The 26,429-nt window shown below is 40.0% G+C and overlaps 1 protein-coding gene across 1 annotated transcript; it reads left to right on the top strand.

Moving 5' to 3' along the window:
* The first annotated feature begins 772 nt into the window (after positions 1–772).
* LOC145549493 (vascular cell adhesion protein 1-like) lies at positions 773–24,663 on the top strand. The gene is made up of 13 exons (XM_081602014.1): positions 773–797; positions 8,899–9,201; positions 9,276–9,533; positions 17,355–17,654; positions 17,729–17,986; positions 18,907–19,206; positions 19,283–19,540; positions 21,603–21,902; positions 21,977–22,237; positions 23,386–23,688; positions 23,763–24,020; positions 24,379–24,466; positions 24,584–24,663. The coding sequence occupies exons 1-13, from the start codon at positions 773–775 to the stop codon at positions 24,600–24,602; spliced, it is 2,931 nt and encodes a 976-aa protein (XP_081458140.1). The 3' UTR covers positions 24,603–24,663.
* The last annotated feature ends 1,766 nt before the right edge of the window (positions 24,664–26,429 follow it).

The raw sequence follows: 26,429 nt of genomic DNA, 5'->3' as shown, positions 1-26,429 counted from the left end.
CTTCTCTTCACAATATCCCACAGATTCTCTATGGGTTCAGGTCAGGAGAGTTGGCAGGCCAATTGAGCACAGTAATACCATGGTCAGTGGTTTTGGCACTGTGAGCAGGTGCCAAGTTGTGCTGAAAAATGAAATCTTCATCTCCATAAAGCTTTTCAGCAGATGGAAGCATGAAGTGCTCCAAAGTCTCCTGATAGCTGCTGCATTGACCCTGCCCTTGATAAAACACAGTGGACCAACACCAGCAGCTGACATGGCTCCCCAGATCATCACTGACTGTGGGTTCTTGACACTGGACTTCTGGCATTTTGGCATTTCCTTCTCCCCAGTCTTCCTCCAGACTTTGGCACCTTGAGTTTTGAATGACATGCAAAATTTGCTTTCATCTGAAAAAAGTACTTTGGACCACTGATCAACAGTCCAGTGCTGCTTCTCTGTAGCCCAGGTCAGGCGCTTCTGCCACCGTTTCTGGTTCAAAAGTGGCTTGACCTGGGAATGCAGCACCTATAGCCCCTTTCCTGCACACGCCTGTGCACGGTGGCTCTAAATGTTTCTACTCCAGACTCAGTCCACTGCTTCCACAGGTCCCCCAAGGTCTGGAATCGGCCCTTCTCCACAATCTTCCTCAGGGTCCGGTCACCTCTTCTCGTTGTGCAGCGTTTTCTGCCACGCTTTTTCCTTCCCACAGACTTCCCACTTCATACAGCACTCTGCAAACATGCTATTCGTTCAGGAATGTATTTCTGTGTCTTACCCTCTTTTGAAGGTGTCAATGAGGCCTTCTGGACAGCAGTCAGGTCAGCAGTCTTACCCATGATTGCGGTTTTGAGTAATGAACCAGGCTGGGAGTTTTTAAAAAGCTCAGGATCTTTTGGCAGGTGTTTAGAGTTACTTTGTTGATTCAGATGATGAGGTTAACTGCTCGTTCAGAGAACCTTTTCATGATATGCTAATTTTTGAGACACGTATTTTGGGTTTCATGAGCTGTACGCCAAAATCATCAGTATTAAACATAAAAGACCTGAAATATTTCAGATGGTGTGGAATAAATCTAAAATATCAGACAGTTTATTTTATCATTAATTATGGAAAATAATTAACTTTATCACAATATGCTAACAGCTGTGTCTTAGGAAGGCCACATGCATTAAAAGACCAATTTGAATGTGCTGTTTTCTTAATTCTGCGGTCTGAGAAACCAGTCAGTATCCTTTAAAATGTGACCGGCTGTGCAATCTGATGGATGGATATTTTAAGAAATAAAGGCATAGCCTACTTTATTTTCTTATTTTTTTATTTACTGTCGGCTGCAGTAGCCTCTGTTTTGTCTCCATACTGAGCTGCCGGCTATTGGTAACTCAGCTGCTCCAGTTTCAAACTCTTCTTATTAAAGTAAGAGTTAGAGAGGTAAATATAATTGAAATATTGGCTAACTTAGACAGAAAAAGGAGCTAAGTCTATGAAAGAAATGTAGCAGTTTAGTTTTTGATTTCAAGGCATAAGGTGGCAGTTTATCATGATTCAAAATAAGTAATAAAATAACGAACTGTGGCCTCATTTTTATTGTTAATGGCGTTTCTTCCTATTGAGCAGTGAAAGTAAATAAATCTGTGACATGTCTTTTGCTTTATAAGTCCAGTATTTACTTACTGGAGGGTTTTTTGTGAGTGATGCTGAGCCACAGCTAACAGCTAGCTCCTCTCTCCAGCCGCTCTAACGCAGCTTGTGTCATTCAGCAGCGCAGCTGTTGCTCCTCCTTGACTTTGGACTGAACCATTGTTCTAATAATGGTGGGGGGGACCTAAAAATTAATTCTTATGCTTTTCTTAGATGAATGGCAGATTGTCTTCGTTCTTTGTTTCTATTGCCTTTTTTATATTGATATTGTTTCAATACAAGGATTTCTTTTATTATTTTATTTGCTGGACAGTTCTAAACTCTTCCGAGAGTGGGGGGTCCGCAATCCCCCCCCACTCTCGCGCGCCCCGGGATTTACACCTATGTGTAATCGGAATCTTGATACGCGACAGACCCGAGGGATTAAACACTCAACAATCATGTTTTCTTACATATTTATATATGTATAATATGTACATATTTATACATATAATATGTACATATTTTATGGACATATGTGTTCTATGTGACACACACATAGAAATCAGTTAAATGTGTGTCTAATGTGTCTAATGTGTGTCTATATTGTGTCTAATGTGAAATTTCAGATGCTTCTCTGACTCCCAGCATTAATGTTCCGCCTGACCTGAAGGAGCATGAGTTTGTCACTGTAACCTGCTCAGCTTCACCTCTGTGTCCAGAGGTGAAGCCTTCTGAACTCACCTGGAATCTCCAACAAGTTTCTGATCTAAACCAGAGAAAAACACAGATGGAACCTTTACAACTAAAATCCAGATGAGATTCACTCTGTCAGACACACATGATGGATACAACATCACATGTTCTGCCAGATATCCTGTGATTGGAGGAGACAAGACAGCAGAGACAAAAGTGACTCTCAGTGTTTCATGTAAGTGATCCTATCAGCAGGTCATGGTTCATGGTTCAGCTGTTTCTGATCAATAAAGTTCATGTGTCTCATTTTCCTCAGATGCTCCTAGAAACACCTCAGCATCCATCAGTCCATCAGGTTTGGTGTCAACAGGTAGCTGGGTGGAGCTGAGCTGCTCCAGCAGAGCCACACCTCCACCCAGATTCACCTGGTTCAAGAACAGCAAACGTGGATCCTTTAACGTCTCTTCAGGGCAGGTTTACAGCTTCAATGCTACTGAGCCGGGAGTGTTTTACTGTGAGGCCACAATGAGCTTGGTAGTGAGAGATCAAAAATCATCTGTCTTGACATCAATGGTAATGCCTGTTTTTTTAAAAACATAATTTCATGTCTACTCATAATAATATATATACAGGTCCTTCTAAAAATTAGCATATTGTGATAAAGTTCTTTATTTTCCATAATGTAATGATAAAAATTAAACTGTCATATATTTTAGATTCTTTGCACACCAACTGAAATATTTCAGGTCTTTTATTGTTTTAATACTGATGATTTTGGCGTACAGCTCATGAAAACCCAAAAGCCCTGTCTCAAAAATTAGCATATTTCATCCGACCAATGAAAGAAAAGTGTTTTAATACCAGAAAAGTCAACTTCAAATACTTATGTTCAGTTATGCACTCAATACCTGGTCAGGATCCTTTTGCAGCCTTCAATGCGGCGTGGCATGGAGGCAATAAGCCTGTGGCACTGCGGAGGTGTTATGGAGGCCCAGGATGCTTCGATAGCGGCCTTAAGCTCATCCAGAGTGTTGGGTGTTGCTTCTCATACTTTCTCTTCACAATATCCCACAGATTCTCTATGGGGTTCAGGTCAGGAGAGTTGGCAGGCCAATTGAGCACAGTAATACCATGGTCAGTGGTTTTGGCACTGTGAGCAGGTGCCAAGTTGTGCTGAAAAATGAAATCTTCATCTCCATAAAGCTTTTCAGCAGATGGAAGCATGAAGTGCTCCAAAGTCTCCTGATAGCTGCTGCATTGACCCTGCCCTTGATAAAACACAGTGGACCAACACCAGCAGCTGACATGGCTCCCCAGATCATCACTGACTGTGGGTTCTTGACACTGGACTTCTGGCATTTTGGCATTTCCTTCTCCCCAGTCTTCCTCCAGACTTTGGCACCTTGAGTTTTGAATGACATGCAAAATTTGCTTTCATCTGAAAAAAGTACTTTGGACCACTGATCAACAGTCCAGTGCTGCTTCTCTGTAGCCCAGGTCAGGCGCTTCTGCCACCGTTTCTGGTTCAAAGTGGCTTGACCTGGGGAATGCAGCACCTATAGCCCCTTTCTGCACACGCTGTGCACGGTGGCTCTAAATGTTTCTACTCCAGACTCAGTCCACTGCTTCCACAGGTCCCCCAAGGTCTGGAATCGGCCCTTCTCCACAATCTTCCTCAGGGTCCGGTCACCTCTTCTCGTTGTGCAGCGTTTTCTGCCACGCTTTTTCCTTCCCACAGACTTCCCACTTCATACAGCACTCTGCAAACATGCTATTCGTTCAGAAATGTATTTCTGTGTCTTACCCTCTTGTTGAAGGTGTCAATGATGGCCTTCTGGACAGCAGTCAGGTCAGCAGTCTTACCCATGATTGCGGTTTTGAGTAATGAACCAGGCTGGGAGTTTTTAAAAGCCTCAGGAATCTTTTGCAGGTGTTTAGAGTTACTTTGTTGATTCAGATGATGAGGTTAACTGCTCGTTCAGAGAACCTTTTCATGATATGCTAATTTTTTGAGACACGTATTTTGGGTTTTCATGAGCTGTACGCCAAAATCATCAGTATTAAAACAATAAAAGACCTGAAATATTTCAGATGGTGTGGAATAAATCTAAAATATCAGACAGTTTAATTTTTATCATTACATTATGGAAAATAATTAACTTTATCACAATATGCTAACAGCTGTGTCTTAGGAAGGCCACATGCATAAAAGACCAATTTGAAATGTGCTGTTTTCTTAATTCTGCGGTCTGAGAACCAGTCAGTATCCTTTAAAATGTGCACCGGCTGTGCAAATCTGATGGATGGATATTTTAAGAAATAAAGGCATAGCCTACTTTATTTTTTCTTTATTTTTATTTACTGTCGGCTGCAGTAGCCCCTCTGTTTTCGTCTGCCATACTGAGCTGCCGGCTATTGGTAACTCAGCTGCTCCAGTTTCAAACTCTTCTTATTAAAGTAAGAGTTAGAGAGGTAAATATAATTGAAATATTGGCTAACTTAGACAGAAAAAGGAGCTAAGTCTATGAAAGAAATGTAGCAGTTTAGTTTTGATTTTCAAGGCATAAGGTGGCAGTTTATCATGATTCAAAATAAGTAATAAAATAACGAACTGTGGCCTCATTTTTATTGTTAATGCGTTTCTTCCTATTGAGCAGTGAAAGTAAATAAAATCTGTGACATGTCTTTTGCTTTATAAGTCCAGTATTTACTTACTGGAGGGTTTTTTGTGAGTGATGCTGAGCCACAGCTAACAGCTAGCTCCTCTCTCCAGCCGCTCTAACGCAGCTTGTGTCATTCAGCAGCGCAGCTGTTGCTCCTCCTTGACTTTGGACTGAACCATTGTTCTAATAATGGTGGGGGGGACCTAAAAATTAATTCTTATGCTTTTCTTAGATGAATGGCAGATTGTCTTCGTTCTTTGTTTCTATTGCCTTTTTTATATTGATATTGTTTCAATACAAGGATTTCTTTTATTATTTCATTTGCTGGGACAGTTCTAAACTTTTCCGAGATTGGGGGGTCCGCAATCCCCCCCCCACTCTCGCACGCCCCGGGATTTACACCTATGTGTAATCGGAATCTTGATACGCGACAGACCCGAGGGATTAAACACTCAACAATCATGTTTTCTTACATATTTATATATGTATAAATATGTACATATTTATGGACATATTTATATGGACATATGTGTTCTATGTGACACACACATAGAACATCAGTTAAATGTGTGTCTAATGTGTCTAATGTGTGTCTAATATGTGTCTAATGTGAAATTTCAGATGCTTCTCTGACTCCCAGCATTAATGTTCCGCCTGACCTGAAGGAGCATGAGTTTGTCACTGTAACCTGCTCAGCTTCACCTCTGTGTCCAGAGGTGAAGCCTTCTGAACTCACCTGGAATCTCCAACAAGTTTCTGATCTAAAACCAGAGAAAAACACAGATGGAACCTTTACAACTAAAATCCAGATGAGATTCACTCTGTCAGACACACATGATGGATACAACATCACATGTTCTGCCAGATATCCTGTGATTGGAGGAGACAAGACAGCAGAGACAAAAGTGACTCTCAGTGTTTCATGTAAGTGATCCTATCAGCAGGTCATGGTTCATGGTTCAGCTGTTTCTGATCAATAAAGTTCATGTGTCTCATTTTCCTCAGATGCTCCTAGAAACACCTCAGCATCCATCAGTCCATCAGGTTTGGTGTCAACAGGTAGCTGGGTGGAGCTGAGCTGCTCCAGCAGAGCCACACCTCCACCCAGATTCACCTGGTTCAAGAACAGCAAACGTGGATCCTTTAACGTCTCTTCAGGGCAGGTTTACAGCTTCAATGCTACTGAGCCGGGAGTGTTTTACTGTGAGGCCACAAATGAGCTTGGTAGTGAGAGATCAAAAATCATCTGTCTTGACATCAATGGTAATGCCTGTTTTTTTAAAAACATAATTTCATGTCTACTCATAATAAATATATACAGGTCCTTCTAAAAAATTAGCATATTGTGATAAAGTTCTTTATTTCCATAATGTAATGATAAAAATTAAACTGTCATATATTTTAGATTCTTTGCACACCAACTGAAATATTTCAGGTCTTTTATTGTTTTAATACTGATGACTTTGGCGTACAGCTCATGAAAACCCAAAAGCCCTGTCTCAAAAAATTAGCATATTTCATCCGACCAATGAAAGAAAAGTGTTTTAATACCAGAAAAGTCAACCTTCAAATACTTATGTTCAGTTATGCACTCAATACCTGGTCAGGAATCCTTTTGCAGCCTTCAATGCGGCGTGGCATGGAGGCAATAAGCCTGTGGCACTGCGGAGGTGTTATGGAGGCCCAGGATGCTTCGATAGCGGCCTTAAGCTCATCCAGAGTGTTGGGTGTTGCTTCTCATACTTTCTCTTCACAATATCCCACAGATTCTCTATGGGGTTCAGGTCAGGAGAGTTGGCAGGCCAATTGAGCACAGTAATACCATGGTCAGTGGTTTTGGCACTGTGAGCAGGTGCCAAGTTGTGCTGAAAAATGAAATCTTCATCTCCATAAAGCTTTTCAGCAGATGGAAGCATGAAGTGCTCCAAAGTCTCCTGATAGCTGCTGCATTGACCCTGCCTTGATAAAACACAGTGGACCAACACCAGCAGCTGACATGGCTCCCCAGATCATCACTGACTGTGGGTTCTTGACACTGGACTTCTGGCATTTTGGCATTTCCTTCTCCCCAGTCTTCCTCCAGACTTTGGCACCTTGAGTTTTGAATGACATGCAAAATTTGCTTTCATCTGAAAAAAGTACTTTGGACCACTGATCAACAGTCCAGTGCTGCTTCTCTGTAGCCCAGGTCAGGCGCTTCTGCCACCGTTTCTGGTTCAAAAGTGGCTTGACCTGGGGAATGCAGCACCTATAGCCCCTTTCCTGCACACGCCTGTGCACGGTGGCTCTAAATGTTTCTACTCCAGACTCAGTCCACTGCTTCCACAGGTCCCCAAGGTCTGGAATCGGCCCTTCTCCACAATCTTCCTCAGGGTCCGGTCACCTCTTCTCGTTGTGCAGCGTTTTCTGCCACGCTTTTTCCTTCCCACAGACTTCCCACTTCATACAGCACTCTGCAAACATGCTATTCGTTCAGAAATGTATTTCTGTGTCTTACCCTCTTGTTGAAGGTGTCAATGATGGCCTTCTGGACAGCAGTCAGGTCAGCAGTCTTACCCATGATTGCGGTTTTGGGTAATGAACCAGGCTGGGAGTTTTTAAAAGCCTCAGGAATCTTTTGCAGGTGTTTAGAGTTACTTTGTTGATTCAGATGATGAGGTTAACTGCTCGTTCAGAGAACCTTTTCATGATATGCTAATTTTTTGACACAGGTATTTTGGGTTTTCATGAGCTGTACGCCAAAATCATCAGTATTAAAACAATAAAAGACCTGATATATTTCAGATGGTGTGGAATAAATCTAAAATATCAGACAGTTTAATTTTTATCATTACATTATGGAAAATAATGAACTTTATCACAATATGCTAATTTTTTGACCTGTGTGTGGATTATATATATATATACACAGATTGATTACAGCTGTGTCTTAGGAAGGCCACATGCATTAAAAGACCAATTTGAAATGTGCGGTTTTCTTAATTTCTGCGGTCTGAGAACCAGTCAGTATCCTTTAAAATGTGGACTGGCTGTGCAAATCTGATGGATGGATATTTTAAGAAATAAAGGCATAGCCTACTTTATTTTTACTTTAGTTTTATTTACTGTCGGCTGCTGTAGCCCCTCTGTTTTCGTCTCCCATACTGAGCTGCCGGCTATTGGTAACTCAGTTGCTCCAGTTTCAAACTCTTCTTATTAAAGTAAGAGTTAGAGAGGTAAATATAATTGAAATTATGGCTAACTTAGACAGAAAAAGGAGCTAAATCTATGAAATAAATGTAGCAGTTTAGTTAGTTTTGATTTCCAAGGCATAAGGTGGCAGTTTATCATGATTCAACATAAGTAATAAAATAACGAACTGTGGCCTCATTTTTATTGTTAATGCATTTCTTCCTATTGAGCAGTGAAAGTAAATAAAATCTGTGACATGTCTTTTGCTTTATAAGTCCAGTATTTACTTACTGGAGGGTTTTTTGTGAGTGATGCTGAGCCACAGCTAACAGCTAGCTCCTCTCTCCAGCCGCTCTAACGCAGCTTGTGTCATTCAGCAGCGCAGCTGTTGCTCCTCCTTGACTTTGGACTGAACCATTGTTCTAATAATGGTGGGGGGACCTAAAAATTAATTCTTATGCTTTCTTAGATGAATGGCAGATTGTCTTCGTTCTTTGTTTCTATTGCCTTTTTTATATTGATATTGTTTCAATACAAGGATTTCTTTCATTATCTCTTTTGCTGGGACAGTTCTAAACTTTTCCGAGATTGGGGGGTCCGCAATCCCCCCCCACTCTCGCGCGCCCGGGATTTACACCTATGTGTAATCGGAATCTTGATACGCGACAGACCCGAGGGATTAAACACTCAACAATCATGTTTTCTTACATATATAAATATGTGACACACACATAGAACATCAGTTAAATGTGTGTCTAATGTGAAATTTCAGATGCTTCTCTGACTCCCAGCATTAATGTTCCCTCTGACCTGAAGGAGCATGACTCTGTCACTGTAACCTGCTCAGCTTCACCTCTGTGTCCAGAGGTGAAGCCTTCTGAACTCACCTGGAATCTCCAACAAGTCTCTGTTGTAAAACCAGAGAAAAACACAGATGGAACCTTTACAACTAAAATCCAGAAGAACATCACTCTGTCAGACACACATGATGGATACAACATCACATGTTCTGCCAGATATCCTGTGATTGGAGGAGACAAGACAGCAGAGAAAGAAGTGACTCTCAGTGTTTCATGTAAGTGATCCTATCAGCAGGTCATGGTTCAGCTGTTTCTGATCAATAAAGTTCATGTGTCTCATTTTCCTCAGATGCTCCTAGAAACACCTCAGCATCCATCAGTCCATCAGGTTTTGTGTCAGCAGGTAGCTGGGTGGAGCTGAGCTGCTCCAGCAGAGCCACACCTCCACCCAGATTCACCTGGTTCAAGAAGAACAGAGGTGGACCCTTTAACGTCTCTTCAGAGCAGGTTTATAGCTTCAATGCTACTGAGCCAGGAGACTATGACTGTGAGGCCACAAATGAGATTGGTAGTAAAAGATCAAAAATCATCTGTCTTGAAATCAATGGTAATACATGTTTTTTTAAAAGCTAAATTTCATGTCTACTTTATATATATATATATATATATATATATATATATATATATATATATATATATATATATATATATATATATATATATATATGCACATTGCCAGTGCTCAAAAAAATGCTATTTTTTGAGCAGTATATATATAAGTATATATGTGTGTCAGTGTTGTGTTCAAGACCACCTAACCCGAGACCAAGACAAGACCAAGACCAGAGTGTATCGAGACCGAGACAAGACCAAGACTTTTTAGGGTCCGAGACCAAGTCATGACCAAGACCAGGGCCCCGCGCTACATGACACAATAAATGTAAAATATGATCAAAATTGCTTCTCAAAATGATCTGAAAGATCCATATTTCCTTAAAAACACCTAGATATTAAATACTTAATACATTTTACCAATATTAAATATTCCATCTCTGTGCTACAATGTGTGATAGTCTCATGCCATCCCTAAAAAGATAACGCCCTGGGCATTTGCCCATATTGCTGATGTAAGAAACCACCACTGTCTGTACCATTAAACATAGCAATTGAGGCAATGCCTCGACGGTAAATAACGCTCAACTATGAACACTGATCAAGGAGCAACAAGCAAGAAGTAACCAAACAGAAGGAGCTTATCGTGACTGTTTTCACTCTCTCTCCCAGCAGTGGAGGAGCCAGTGGGGGGTCATCTGATTGGCCCCCCCAGTGCCCCCCCCCTGATGATTGACATGTAACAGCACCAGGTTATTCCTGTACATTATTTGGAATCATTCTAAGTCAACCTAATATCTAAAGAAGAAAAACAATAATAAATATATGAAAAGAAATGTATAAAACTTTATATAAGTCCATGTGATGACATAAATAAATAGATTTATATCAGGCGCGATACCAGCCTCCTTTATACTTGTACTCATAAAGACTCCTGGATGTTTCAGTTGTGCTGCACTGTGGTGCAACTCAAAGGCCAAAGCACTTCATACCTGGTGGTGATGGTAAAACACCAATAAGTTATTTATTGATCCTCCGCAAAAAAGAGAAAAAACCGAAGAGGTGCCGACAATGTTCGTAGTTTGGAGCAGAGGTTACGCTAGAGTTTTTTTATTGTCCGTCAAAGAAAAAAATCATTTTATTTCCAATTTGTAGTCATCAAATGAAACATTTATTATTTCTCTGCGAGAACGTTTTCGAAATCAGGTAACAATTCATGAAATTACGTGATTAGAAGACGACAGAACTCTGATCGTTTCCTGATCCCGCAGCGGGAGAAAAACCCAGCAGAAGCGGATCAGCTGCGCTAGGCGCTCCAAACACTCTGGTCCGTTAAAGCGTCCAGATCAGAGATGATTCTCTGACAGATATTGTTCTTAGTATGATTAATAATGAGCTCCACGATGTTCTCTGTGCGTAAAGTTGAAACTGTCTGCGCACCAAGTGGTCAGCTGCGCTTGATCACAGTCTGGACAGAAACCAGCGAACTGCTCTCTATTCTTATCAATACGAGGGTGAGGAGGGAATCTGACATATTAACTCAGTTAAGTTTTTACTGGTTTTGTTTTTAAAACACCATTAACGTAAGCAGTGTAACTATATATTGTATATTTGTCGTTTGTCGTCTCATGTGTGATTAATTGGAGCGTAACGGTGGAGCATTTATGCGCATTTATTGCCCAGCGCTCTGCGCTTGTTTCTGCCTAACGGATCTGCACTTTAATTTCTTTCCTCTCTCAACAGTCAGCTGTTATTCCTCTACTTATACTACAACAATATTCTCTTTAGGTTTTCTGTGTGTGCTGCAAACTCATTAAATGTAAACTCATTAGAAGCCCGAGCCTCCATCAGGCAAATAATTCTGGTCCGACCCGAAATATTTTTACCTGTCAAAGCAGAGCTTCCTAGCCAAGGTGTAACTCATCAACAGGCTGTCAGCTCCCAGTCAGAAAGACGCATTTAGTTCAGTGTCCATGAGATGATATTCAGAAAGGATTTTTTATTTGATTGATTTTAGTTTCCTCTGCGATAAACTCTTTGCGTAAAGTCTATCATGTCTCCATGTGCGCCAATCAAAGGTGTTAATTATAACATGTCAAATGACAGAGGAGCTTAAAAAATAACCAAACTGAATATTTGGCTATTTAAATTATATATATATATATATATATATATATATATATATATATATATATATATATATATATATATATATATATATATATATATATATAATGTTACAACGGTGACATTGAGCTGTCAGTGTGGGTCCTTAGGCAAGACCCTTGGAGCTATATAGCCTACCTCATACCATGAGAGACACAAATAAGCACAACATGCCGGCTCAGACGTCGCCCGGCCAAACAAGGTCTGCGTCAGGTGCTGGGGAACCAGAGCACCCTGATGAAAAATGGGCTACTGGAACAAGACGGAAATGGGCGAGAGGTGAAAACATGGATCTGTTGGAATGCTACTACTCAAGCAATCCTAGTCAGAAGGGCTACATGCAAAGACTGTGGGAGGAATGGTTAGCTCGACATCCCCAGTCAACACTAACTGCCAAACAACTAGTAGCTCAGTGTTCCAACATCCGCAAACGGCAACTGCTGTCACAACTTGAGATTGACGAGGTACGACACAAGTGCTACGGCAAGGGGAAGGAGCCAGGATGCCAGGTCAGAAGGGAGTCAACTACAACTCCCCGCCCACTCCCCAGTAATGAACGAACCATCTGAGCTGAACGAGGCAGCAACTGACCTGAGAGAGAGAATCATGGCCCGAATGAACACCAGACGACCCCGACGCCAATTACAACGGCTGAGTGAAGTACCATCAGAAAGTCTCATTCAAGATGTGAATGCAGCATTGAGAACGATCCCTACCAACACCATAACAGAAACCAATGAGCTGATATACAACTCAGCATCAGTGATCCTTGAGATGCTTGGTTATAAGAGCAACCATGAGACCCAATACCCACCATGGAAAAGACGGTTAGAGGCTAAGATCAAGATAACAAGGAGGGAAGTGAGCCAACTGTCAGAGCTCCAAAGGGGTGCAATGAAAAGATCAGTACCCAAGAAGTACAGCCAGATGCCCATACCTGAAGCACTCGAAACTGCCAAACAAAGGCTCCAAGCCTTGGCCAGCCGTCTAAAGAGATACACGAGAGAAAATGAAGCCAGGGGGATTAACCGGCTCTTCTCCACCCAACCAGCTAAAGTGTACTCTCAATGGCAGGGTAATAACAGAGCAGACCCACCCAGGCTGGAGACTGAACAATACTGTAAAGGCATATGGGAAAGGGAGGCGTCCCACAACAGCAATGCACAGTGGCTAACCTCTCTACGAGAGGACCACAGCAACCTCCCTGAACAAGCCCCGGTAACCATCACTGTGGCAGATGTCCAAGACAGAGTCTCGGGTATGAAAAACTGGACAGCACCAGGACCTGACATGATCCATGACTACTGGCTTAAGAAACTCACTGCCCTCCATGAGCGACTGGCAGCTCAACTGAACCAGCTGCTACAAAATGGGACTCACCCTGAATGGTTAACTGAAGGGCGCACAATCCTGATACAGAAGGAACCCTCGAAGGGTTCAGTCCCGTCCAACTATCGGCCAATAACCTGTCTCTCTACAACATGGAAGCTCGTGTCAGGCATCATAGCGGCTAAGATAAGCGGGCACATGGATAAATACATGAGCAAGGCACAGAAGGGCATAGGCATAAATAGCAGAGGAGCCAAACACCAACTCTTTGTAGACCACACAGTCGCCCGAGACTGCAAAACCCGACACACCAACCTGTGTACCGCTTGGATTGATTACAAGAAAGCCTATGACTCAATGCCACACACTTGGATCATTGAATGCTTAGAGATGTACAACATCAATAGGACTCTAAGAGCCTTCATTGCAAATGCCATGGGGCTGTGGAAAACCACCCTTGAAGCCAACTGCAAACCACTTGCACAAGTGTGCATCAAATGTGGCATATACCAAGGAGATGCTCTGTCCCCACTGCTGTTCTGCATAGGCCTGGACCCTCTCAGTCAAATCATCAACAAGACTGGCTACGGATACCGACTCAAGAATGGGACCACGATCAGTCACCTCCTCTACATGGATGACATCAAGCTGTACGCCAAGAGCGAGCGAGACATCGACTCACTGATCCACACCACCAGGATCTATAGCACTGACATTGGGATGTCATTCGGACTAGAGAAGTGTGGTCGGATGGTTACAAAGAGAGGGAAGGTCGCCCACACAGAAGGGTTCTCACTCCCAGAAGGAACAATAGCAGACATAGAGCACAGCTACAAGTACCTGGGAATACCACAAGCAAATGGCAACCTCGATGAGGTCACAAGGAAAGGAGCCACAGCCAAATACCTCCAACGAATAAGGCAAGTCCTGAGAAGCCAGCTCAATGGCAAGAACAAGATCCGTGCAATAAACAGCTATGCCTTACCAGTAATCAGATACCTTGCCGAAATAATTAGCTGGCCAATGGAAGAGATGAAGGCCACGGATGTTAAGACTAGGAAGCTACTAACCATGCATGGAGGGTTCCACCCCAAATCCTGCACCCTGAGACTGTACACGAGCCGTAAGGAAGGAGGCAGAGGACTAGTGAGTGTGAGAGCCACTGACCATGATGAAACATCCAAGATCCATAAATACATCAAGGACAAAGCCTCAACGGACGATGTGCTCAGCGAATGTCTCAGGCAATGGGGAACAGAAGACAAGGTGCTGGAAGTACCATCATGGGAGGACAAGCCCATACATGGGATGTACCACAGACAAATAACTGAAGTGGCTGATGTCAGGAAAACCTACCAATGGCTGGAGAAAGCTGGACTCAAGGACAGCACAGAGGCACTCATCCTGGCCGCCCAGGAACAGGCCCTAAACACCAGAGCAATAGAGGCTCAGATCTACCACACCAGACAAGACCCAAGGTGTAGGTTGTGCAAGGAGGCCCCTGAGACAGTCCAGCACATAATAGCAGGGTGCAAGATGCTGGCAGGGAAAGCGTACATGGAACGACATAACCAAGTGGCGGGCATAGTGTACAGGAACATCTGTGCAGAATATGGACTGGAAGCCCCGAGATCAAAGTGGGGAACACCCCCAAAAGTGGTGGAGAATGACCGAGCTAAGATCCTGTGGGACTTCCAGATCCAGACAGACAGAATGGTAATGTCGAACCAACCGGACATTGTGGTGGTGGATAAAGAACAGAGGAAAGCCGTTGTGGTGGATGTAGCAATACCAAGTGACTACAACATCAGGAAAAAGGAGCATGAGAAATTGGAGAAATACCAGGGCCTCAGGGAGGAACTGGAAAAGACCTGGAAGGTGAAGACCACAGTGGTGCCTGTGGTCCTCGGGGCAGTCACCCCCAAACTGGAGCAGTGGCTCAAACAGATCCCAGGAACAACATCAGACATCTCAGTCCAGAAATGTGCAGTTCTAGGCACAGCCAAGATACTGCGCAGAACCCTCAAGCTCCCAGGCCTCTGGTAGAGGACCCGAGCTCAGAGGATGAAACAGACCACCCGCGGAGGGTGAGAAGGGAATTTTTTTTTTTATGCCATTGAACCCATTGAACCATATGACATGGTTCAATGGGTGAACCATGTCACCCATTGAACCATGTTCAATGGGTGACATGTTTGGTGAGTATGCTGGCCATGCACAAACTGGGGTGTTAAAAGAGTGAGTGATAAACCAGGACATTTCAGAGTGGTGTTTTATTGTAGTCTGCCCGTGGCACTCCTGTGTAGTAATCGTTCTGTGTAATTGCAAGGGCGTAAATCCCATCTCATTATTGGGGGGGACCTCAAACAGGGACATTTTTTAAGACCAACTTTGGGGGGGTCGGCAAATTTAATTAAAATGTGGTTTAAAATTTTCTTTGCTTGTTTTCAAGCTGCACCATCAAAAATGACTAGTAAGTAGCAATGAATAACAAAAGTGATTTTCTCAATAAGCAACCTGTTGAGACCGATAGAAGTCAAACTAAGATTCAAATGTTGCTTATGAGTTTGGGTCAGTGTCACAGATCTAATCTCTGCTACACCTTTACAAAAACTTACGGCTATAAATAAAAACTAGTTTTAATAAATAACTTGACTTAATAAAATTCCTCATAAATATTGATTTATTGCAGTGGTTCTCTATACAAGTCATGTGTTATTTAAATTATTACTTAAGTTGCTTTAAACTTTTATTTATTTATTGTGGGGGGGGTTTCCTTGTTAAGACCTATAAATATGTAGAAATTGAATATTCGGGAAGTATTATAACTTAAATATAAGGCTCAGCACCCGTTTTCTAAAATATTCTGATTTTATTTATGGTTTTAAAGACTCTACGTTGTGTCATGAAATCTGGTATAAGCATGTGAGATCTGTCCAGGTACACGCAGAAAACGGAATAAAGGCCAGAGAAATAACAGTAAACCCTGTATAATGATTTAATAATGATTATGGTTTGTAACAGGTTTAAAACAATAATAATATACATGTCAATAAAAAATGTCTGTAATGTAAAACTGATTATATCAACTGATTATATATGTATAATCAGTTGAACGTTATAATAATATATGTTCTGTATCATTTGATTTTATTACATTATGAAAATTGAGGTTCGAACAACTTGATTGTTGTATAATAATCATTGATTATTAAAGATTAAGGATAATGAGTGAGGAAGAAACATACTGAAGTAAAATGTCGACAAAGTAAAACATTCCTGAGCGGGGGCGGTGGGTGCAGCAGAATTAGAAGCAGATGTTCAACGGTAAGCAAGTAATAAGGATACCAAACCTATGTTGTTTTGCCAATAATATAGTGTTTAAAAGCAGTGAAGAAACTTTTAGTGGTATGTTATGTAGACCTATCAGACCTAAAATGTACATAAATCCTTAGCTTTCATTCAATATGAAATCAACCCAAATCTGCATGTACATCCAAATTCAGATGATGGTTGAATCAACATTGACTCGTAACTGATTCAATTTAAAATCAACAGAAATATGTGTCCAGATCCACAGTCAAATGAATGTTGAATCAACATTGATTCAATGTAAACTCAACAGAAATATGCGTGGAGAACCACATTCAGATGAAGGTTGAATCAATGTTGATTCCTAACTGATTCAATGCAATATCAACACAAATATGCATGTAAATTGACATACAAATGATTGTTGAATCATCAATATTGATAGGGTTTCAACCATAACTGACATAACGTTAATTCAACATACAAGTCACGGACCACTTTCAATGTTGTTTCAACGTCAGCGTTCAACGTTGATTCAATGTTGTTTCAATCATTCTGTGCTATCTGGGTAGTTCCTCTCTCCAGCGGCTCTAACGCAGCTTGTGTCGTTCTGCAGCGCAGCTGTTGTTCGTCCTTGACTTTTGACTGAACCATTGTTCTAATAATGGTGGGGGGGGCGTAAAAATTAATTCTTATTTTTTTCTTAGATAAATGGCAGATTGTCTTCGTTCTTTGTTTCTATTGCCTTTTTTATATTTATATTGTTTAAATGCAAGGATTTGCTTCAATATTTCTTTTGCGGGGAGAATTCTAGACTTTCCCGAGATTGGGGGGTCCGGAATCCCTCCACTCTCGCGCGCCCCGGCATTTACACCTATGTGTAATCGGAATCTTGATACGCGACAGACCCGAGGGATTAAACACTCAACAATCATGTTTTCTTACATATATAAATATGTGACACACACATAGAACATCAGTTAAATGTGTGTCTAATGTGAAATTTCAGATGCTTCTCTGACTCCCAGCATTAATGTTCCCTCTGACCTGAAGGAGCATAAGTTTGTCACTGTAACCTGCTCAGCTCTCACTCACTGTGAACACTCATCTCCTGAACTCACCTGGAATCTCCAACAAGACTCTGTCAGACAAACAGAGAAAAACACAGATGGAACCTTTACAACTAAAATCCAGAAGAACATCACTCTGTCAGACACACATGATGGATACAACATCACATGTTCTGCCAGATATCCTGTGAATGGAGGAGACAAGACATTAGAGAGAAAAGTGACTCTCAGTGTTTCATGTAAGTGATCCTATCAGCAGTTCATTGTTCAGCTGTTTCTGATCAATAAAGTTCATGTGTCTCATTTTCCTCAGATGCTCCTAGAAACACCTCAGCATCCATCAGTCCATCAGGTTTTGTGTCAACAGGTAGCTGGGTGGAGCTGAGCTGCTCCAGCAGAGCCACACCTCCACCCAGATTCACCTGGTTCAAGAACAGCAAACGTGGATCCTTTAACGTCTCTTCAGGGCAGGTTTACAGCTTCAATGCTACTGAGCCGGGAGACTATTACTGTGAGGCTACAAATGAGCTTGGTACTGATAAATCAAAAAGCATCTGTCTTGACATCAATGGTAATGCATGTTTTTTTAAAAACATAATCTCATGTCTACTCATAATATATATATATATATATATATATATATATATATATATATATATATATATATATATATATATATATATATATATATATATATATATATATATATATATATATGTGTGTGTGTGTGTGTGTGTGTGGGTGTGTATAAACAGATTGATTACAGCTGTGTCTTAGGAAGGCCACATTGAAAGACCAGTTTGAAATGTGCTGTTTGCTTAATTCTGGTGTCTCAGAACCAGTCAGTATCTGGTGTGACCACCATTTCACTCTCAGTGCAACACATCTCCTTCACATAGAGTTGATCAGCTTGTTGGTTGTGGAGTGATGGTCCAGTCCTTTAAAATGTGGACCAACATTTAATGGCTGTGCAAAGCTGATGGATATTTTCAGGAACTGGAACATGCTGTTGTCTGATCCAGAGCATCCCAACCATGTTCAATGGGTGACATGTTTGGTGAGTATGCTGGCCATGCACAACTGGGGTGTTGAAAGAGTGAGTGATAAACCAGGACATTTCAGAGTGGTGTTTTATTGTGGCCTGCCTGTGGCACTCCTGTGTAGTCATCATTCTGTGTAATTGGGATCTTGATACGCCACAGGCAGAAAGGATTATGTATTCAAAAGAAAAGTGTTCACTACCACAGCTTAAGACAGGTTAATGAACAATGTTTGAGAGAAATGTTTATATTGAAAATGTTTTAGGTATTTTGGTTCAGCTCATGAAAAATGGGAGCAAAATCACAAATGTTTTGTTTATATTTTTCTTTAGTAAATATACATATTCCCAATGCATTTATCAAACACACAACAATCATGTTTATGATATGCATAAATATGTGACACACAGATAGATTATCACTTAAACGTGTGTCTAATGTGGAATTTCAGATGCTCCTCTGACTCCCAGCATTAATCTTCCCTCTGACCTGAAGGAGCATCAGTCTGTCACTGTAACCTGCTCAGTTTTCACTCCCTGTCTAAACTCACCTCCTGAACTCACCTGGAATCTCCAACAAGACTCTGTTGGGAAAACAGAGGAAAACACAGATGGAACTTTTACAACTAAAATCCAGGAGAACATCACTCTGTCAGACACACATGATGGATACAACATCACATGTTCTTCCGGACATCCTGCGGCTGACAAAAGCAACATAGCAGAGACAAAAGTGACTCTCAGTGTTTCATGTAAGTGATTCGGTCAGCAGGTCATGATTCAGCCGTTTCTGATTAATAAAGTTCATGTGTGTCTCATTTTCATCAGATGCTCCTAGAAACACCTCAGCATCCATCAGTCCATCAGGTTTGGTGTCACCAGGTAGCTGGGTGGAGCTGAGCTGCTCCGGCAGAGCCAAACCTCCACTCAGATTCACCTGGTTCAGGAAGAGTGAACAAGGAGCCACTAATGTATTTGATGGGCAGGTTTACAGCTTCAATGCTACTGAGCCAGGAGACTATTACTGTGAGGCTACAAATGAGCTTGGTACTGATAAATCAAAAAGCATCTGTCTTGACATCAATGGTAATGCATGTTTTTTTAAAAACATAATCTCATGTCTACTCATAATATATATATATATATATATATATATATATATATATATATATATATATATATATATATATATATATATATATATATATATATTATATATGTGTGTGTGGGTGTGTATAAACAGATTGATTACAGCTGTGTCTTAGGAAGGCCACATTGAAAGACCAGTTTGAAATGTGCTGTTTGCTTAATTCTGGTGTCTCAGAACCAGTCAGTATCTGGTGTGACCACCATTTCACTCTCAGTGCAACACATCTCCTTCACATAGAGTTGATCAGCTTGTTGGTTGTGGAGTGATGGTCCATGTATTTGATATATATATATATATATATATATATTATATATATATATATATATATATATATATATATATATATATATATATATATATATATATATATATATATATATATATATATATATATATATATATATATATATGTGTGTGTGTGTGTGTGTGTGTATGTGTGTGTGTGTGTGTGTGGGTGTGTATAAACAGATTGATTACAGCTGTGTCTTAGGAAGGCCACATTGAAAGACCAGTTTGAAATGTGCTGTTTGCTTAATTCTGGTGTCTAGAAATGAGCATGGTCATGAGAAATCGGAAGACACCTGTCTTGACCTTATTGGTAATGCACGTTGTTGTTTTTTGTTTTTTTTATTTTTTCCAATTTATTTATATTTATAAACATATATACAGAGCTGGAAAAAATTAAGAGACCACTTAAAATGATACGTTTCTCTGATTTTACTTTTTATAGGTATATGTGTAAGTAAATGATCATTGTTCTTTTATTTTATCCAGTACTGAAAATGTCATGCTGAAAATTTCAGTGCTTTCAGACCTCATATACTGCAAAGAAAACAAGTTCATATTCCTTTAAAAACAATAATGCTGATGTTTTAACTCAAGAAGAGTTCAGAAATTAAGATTTGGTGGAATAACCATGAGTTATTTCAATGGGACTCAGTGCAGTGGTTTCTTAATCTTTTTCATAACTGTATATGTAACTGAAACACATATACACACATTTCATCTTAAACATGAAATGTGTGTGTATATATATATATGTATGTATATATATATATATATATATATATATATATATATATATATATATATATATATATATATATATATATATATATAGTAGCGCAAAGAGTCTTGCCTAAGGACCCACACTGGATAGCTCAATTGACTTGTTGGATCTTTGCCTCGGCCCGGATTCGAACCCAGGTCTACAGTGGGAAAGTTGGGTGACTTACCCATTGAGCTAAAGGCCCCTGAGGCAGTCCAGCACATAACAGCAGGGTGCAAGATGCTGGCAGGGAAAGCATACATGGAACGACATAACCAAGTGGCGGGCATAGTGTACAGGAACATCTGTGCAGAATATAGACTAGAAGCCAAGAGATCAAAGTGGGCAACACCCCCAAAGGTGGCGGAGAATGACCGAGCTAAGATTCTGTGGGACTTCCAGATCTAGACAGACAAAATGGTCATGGCAAACCAACCGGACTTTGTGGTGGTGGATAAGCAACAGAGGAAAGCCATTCAAAGGTTTTTCTTCCCTCATTTATGAGCATATTCAAAGATGACAATGCCAGGATTCATCAAACTCAGATTGTCAAAGACTCGTTCAGGGAGCACGAGGCATCATTTTCACACATGGATTGTCCACCACAGAGTCCAGACCTTAACCCCATTGAGAATCTTTGGGATGAGTTGGAGAAGACTGTGCAGTGGTCACACTCTACCATCGTCAAATACAAAATCCTGGTGAAAAATTAGTGCACTATCAGATTTAGACAGAGTAGTGAACAATATTTGAGCGAAATCATTATACTGAAAATGTTTTTGGTCTTTGAGTCATTAAAAATGGGAGCAAAAAAGTGTTACGTTCACAATTGTATTCAGTGTATGTATATTTCCAATGAATGTTGGACCACACAACAATCTTATTTTTTTACATGCATAAATCTATGATACCCACTTAGGACATTATTTGTGTCTGATGTGAAATTTCAGATGCTTCTCTGACTCCCAGCATTAATGTTCCCTCTGACCTGAAGGAGCATCAGTCTGTCACTGTAACCTGCTCAGCTCTCACTCACTGTCCAAACTCATCTCCTGAACTCACCTGGAATCTCCAACAAGACTCTGAAAGAGAAACACAGGAAAACCCAGATGGAACCTTTACAACTAAAATCCAGAAGAGCATCACTCTGTCAGACACACATGATGGATACAACATCACATGTTCTGCCAGATATCATGTGATTGGAGGAAACAAGACAGTAGAGACAGAAGTGACTCTCAATGTTTCATGTAAGTGATCCTGTCAGCAGGTCATTGTTCAGCTGTTTCTGATCAATAAAGTTCATGTATCTCATTTTCCTCAGATGCTCCAAAAGACACCTCAGCATCCATCAGTCCATCAGCTTTGGTGTCAGCAGGTAGCTGGGTGGAGCTGAGCTGCTCCAGCAGAGCCAAACCTCCACACAGATTCACCTGGTTCAAGAACAGCAACCATGGACCCATTAAAGTATCTGAGAAGCAAGTTTACGGCTTCAGTGCTACTCCTACTGAAGAAGGATACTATTACTGTCAGGCCACAAATGAGCTTGGTAGTGAGAACTCAACCATCTGTATTGAGATCACTGGTAATGCTCATCTTTTTGAATAAGATCATTTCTATATATACACAGTGAGAGAGAATTTAGAGACCAGTTGTTAGTTGCTCTCATTTTCTTTATATAGATATGTAAAATGAACATTGTTCTTTTATTTTATGAACTACTGACATGTCTCTGAAAAACCATGCAAACGTGTACCTTTATTTGCAAAACAATGAGAAATGGTCAAAATAACCTCATTATTTGAGGTCTAAAAACTTTTTTGTTGTAATTTCAAAGAAAAGTTCATTTACATTGAGAAACAATAATATCAATGTTTTTGTCATGATGTGTTGTTGAGGTGGACCCAATTGTAGCAGACAAAATTATAGTTATGAATAAGTAATGAACAAAAACTAGAGTCCAACTTACAAAAGCACACAAAAAAATCCAAAAACTTTCAAAAAGTTTATCCATCCCATCTCTTCAGCATATCAATATACTAGTTAGACAGAATGATTACTGCACCGGTGTGCCTTACTTATTTGCTTAATTGGTGGGTCTGAAAAACAGTCCAACCAGATGAAGGAGAGCTGATCAACTCTCCTTCACATAGAGTTGATCAGCTTGTTGGTTGTGGAGTGATAGTCCATTCCTTTAAAAAGTGGACCAACATTCAGTGGCTGTTCAAAGTCGATGGATATTTTCAGGAAATGGAACATGCTGTTGTATGCGCTGATCCAGAGCATCTCAACCATGTTCAATGGGTGACATGTTTGGTGAGTATGCTGGCCATGCACAAACTGGGGTGTTAAAAGAGTGAGTGATAAACCAGGACATTTCAGAGTGGTGTTTTTTGTGGCCTGCCAGTGGCACTCCTGTGTAGTCATCGTTCTGTGTAATCGGGATCTTGATACGCCACACCTGCAAGGCTGGAGAGATTATGTATTCCAATGAAATCCATCACAGATCTAGACAGATTAGTGAGCAATATTTGAGGGAAATGTTTATATTGAAAATGTTTTATGTCTTTGAGTGTAGCTCATAAAAAATGGGAGCAAAAACAAAAGTCTTGCATTTATATTTTAGTTCAGTCCAATGAACTCGTTAAACACACAAGTCATGTTTTTTCAAATGCATAAATCTGTGACACACATGGGACATTAATTAAATGTGTGTCTAATATGAAATTTCAGATCCTGTTTTAACTCCCAGAATTAATATCCCTGCTGGTGATCTGAAGGAGCATCAGTCTGTAGCTGTAAGCTGTTCAGCTTTGACTTTCTGTCCACACTCACCTCTTGAACTCACCTGGAATCTCCAACAAGACTCTCTCAGACAAATAGAGAGCAACGCCAATGGATCCTTTACAACTAAAATCCAGGAGATCATCACTCTGTCAGACGCACATGATGGATACAAAATCAGATGTATCGCCAGTAATTTTGTAGATGAATTGAGGGAACTATATGTGACAGAAGTGACTCTCAGTGTTTCATGTAAGTGATCCTGTCAGCAGGTCATGGTTCATCTGTTTCTGATCAATAAAGTTCATGTGTTTCATTTTCCTCAGATGCTCCTAGAAAAACATCAACATCCATCAGTCCATCAGGTGAGGTGTTAGAAGGTAGCTGGGTGGAGATGAACTGCTCCAGTAAAGCCAATCCTCCACCCAGATTCACCTGGTTCAAGAAAGGCGCAGAAAAACTCACTAAAGCAGCTACAGGAATCTATCACAAGGTTAAATTCAAAAAGGGTGAACAGTATTTCTGTGTAGCTGAAAATAATCTGGGTAAACAGAAATCATTACCGATCAATCTCAGAACAAAAGGTAAGTTGTGCTTCTTCTTTTGTTTTCTTTTTAAAATCCTTAAAGATTTTGAGATAACATTTTTAAGCAGAATAAAAGGTTGATTTTGGAAAGAAATTAAATTATTGTTTTAAAGCTTTGCCATCTCGTCAGTATCTTAAGAACTCTGTTATTCTGGGTACATTTCATCATGTAATTTCATTGTATTAATGAAGAACTATTGCATAAGTTCAAATTGTGCTTTATAAAATACAAACATTACATGGACATCAGTTAAGCTTTACTCTTCTTCAAAAACTACTAATGAATGTAAGATTGCAGTATTTAAAGCCAATATATTTTCCATTCAGGGAAAACTGAGCATGTTCTCTTGTTAAAGGTACAACTCGAGTTGGAGCCTGGGTTTTTGCAGTAGTAGGGGGCGTGGGAATGGTAGTTGTTGGCATTGTAATCTACATCATTGACAAGTAAGACACGTTTGTCTTCCGAGTTGGTACAATTCAGCTGCAAAGCTTCTTGTGTCTGTTAGATTTTGGTGTTTGATGTTTACTTTCAATCTCTCCTGTTTTTGTTTTTTCTTTCAGCGGTTTCAGACTCTTCTAATCTAGTCAAGCTCTTGAGTTGTGCTTGTGTGCAACACTAAAAATAAAATTCTGCAACCCGATCCAACCCTGTCAGCCACTGATTAGTGTATGAAATAGTTTCTGTCTCTTTGTAAAAACCTAAAATATATTTAATTAGGGGCATGCCATAGCAATGCATAAGGAGAGCAGTACTGACTTGCGAAGCAAGTCAGTACTGCTTCCATGCATTGCATGGCAGGCACCTATTGTTCTACACCCAAGAGAATGTCTGTTTATTATTATTATAACATTAACATAGCATATCATAACATAACATAGCACAAACATTAGCATTTCACTTCCTTTGACTAGTGCACTAGCACTTTTACCTAAAGTTAACTATTAGCTATTTTTTTCATTTATTAGACATGTTTAGTAAACTGAATGGAGTAGTAAAATGAAAACAACATGGTCCTGTTGCTCCACATGCTACTGCCAGCTTTTAGGCTAACATTAGCATATTGGCTAATTTTAGCTTATGCATTAATTTTAACATAAAGAATGGTACAACTACAGCTTAGTCAACATGCTACTGACTCTCCACAGGTTATTGACTACGTTGCAGCTTTCTTTAGCATTTATGCTAATTTTTAACATCATAACGCTGCGTCAAAGCCGACGGGCACACTTTGGCATGGCCCTTTAAAATTTCTGCAGGAATTTTCTAGTCAGTGAGAATGCATTCCATGCATTCTCACTTATAGTGTTTCTGCTTTTCTTTATCTTTATCAGTGAGAATGCATTCCATGCATTCTCACTTATAGTGTTTCTGTTTTTCTTTATCAGTGAGAATGCATTCCATGCATTCTCACTTATAGTGTTTCTGTTTTTCTTTATCTTTATCAGTGAGAATGCATTCCATGCATTCTCACTATTGTGTTTCTGTTTTTCTTTATCAGTGAGAATGCATTCCATGCATTCTCACTATTGTGTTTCTGTTTTTCTTTATCAGTGAGAATGCATTCCATGCATTCTCACTATTGTGTTTCTGTTTTTCTTTATCAGTGAGAATGCATTCCATGCATTCTCACTTATAGTGTTTCTGTTTTTCTTTATCTTTATTATTATTCTGTCTTCCGTACGTTTTTTGTCGCTTAACTACTTTCACTACGTTTCACTAATTGTACTAATTTATATATCAAAACGTTCAGCTCCTTCAGGAGAATGGTGCTATGACTTTTGGTAAACTTCAGTATTGCACTTTTTGAAATAATTGCACTTTTGTGCAAATATTTTCCCCATAGAAATGAATGGTGGAATTCGGCAAACACTCTTGCTAATGACCTAATTATTGTATTCAGGTGTGCTGCAGCAGAGGCACTTCTAAAAGTCCTCGAGGACTGGAGTTTGACACTCCTGCTCTAGTAACTGCCGTTTTTGAACTTTTTCTGCTCTTTGACAAACAAAATTATGCTGTTCATACATATTTCACTGTAGAGAAATATTTTATGCATTAAAATATAGCCACTAGTGTCTACTTTATGGAATTATTACCATCATTTCAACAGGTTTTACTGTTTTCTGTTAAACTCCTCTGGAGTACAACCTTGTCACACTTTCTCCTATTCTTTCAATGTATTTTCTTCTTGTGCTCTGTTTTTATCTGTGTCTATGCATTCTGCTTGTCTACTTTTCTCTTTGCCTTCTGGTTTTACTATCTTTTAAGATCTTCTACAATCTTTAATCAATTTTATAAATTCATATATCAAACATTTCTACTTCTTCTGACCCTTTTTGCTTTTGCTCTTCTTTACTTCTTCAAATATTTCTGGTTCACTGTTTCCACTAATTTTTTATACTTATTACT

Source organism: Poecilia reticulata, chromosome 20 (genome assembly GCF_904066995.2).
Source record: "Poecilia reticulata chromosome 20, P_reticulata-male-v2, whole genome shotgun sequence".
Lineage (NCBI taxonomy): Eukaryota > Metazoa > Chordata > Actinopteri > Cyprinodontiformes > Poeciliidae > Poecilia > Poecilia reticulata.
Note: the sequence above shows the minus strand (reverse complement) of the source record. Positions and strands in the feature narration are given on the sequence as shown.

Excerpts from the sequence above, each read along its gene's own strand:
- LOC145549493 (XM_081602014.1), top strand. The coding sequence starts at position 773 with ATGAGGCCTTCTGGACAGCAGTCAG. Across the intron at positions 19,541-21,602 it reads CATCTGTCTTGACATCAATG|ATGCTTCTCTGACTCCCAGC; the intron begins GTAATGCATGTT and ends GTGAAATTTCAG. Across the intron at positions 21,903-21,976 it reads AGTGACTCTCAATGTTTCAT|ATGCTCCAAAAGACACCTCA; the intron begins GTAAGTGATCCT and ends CATTTTCCTCAG.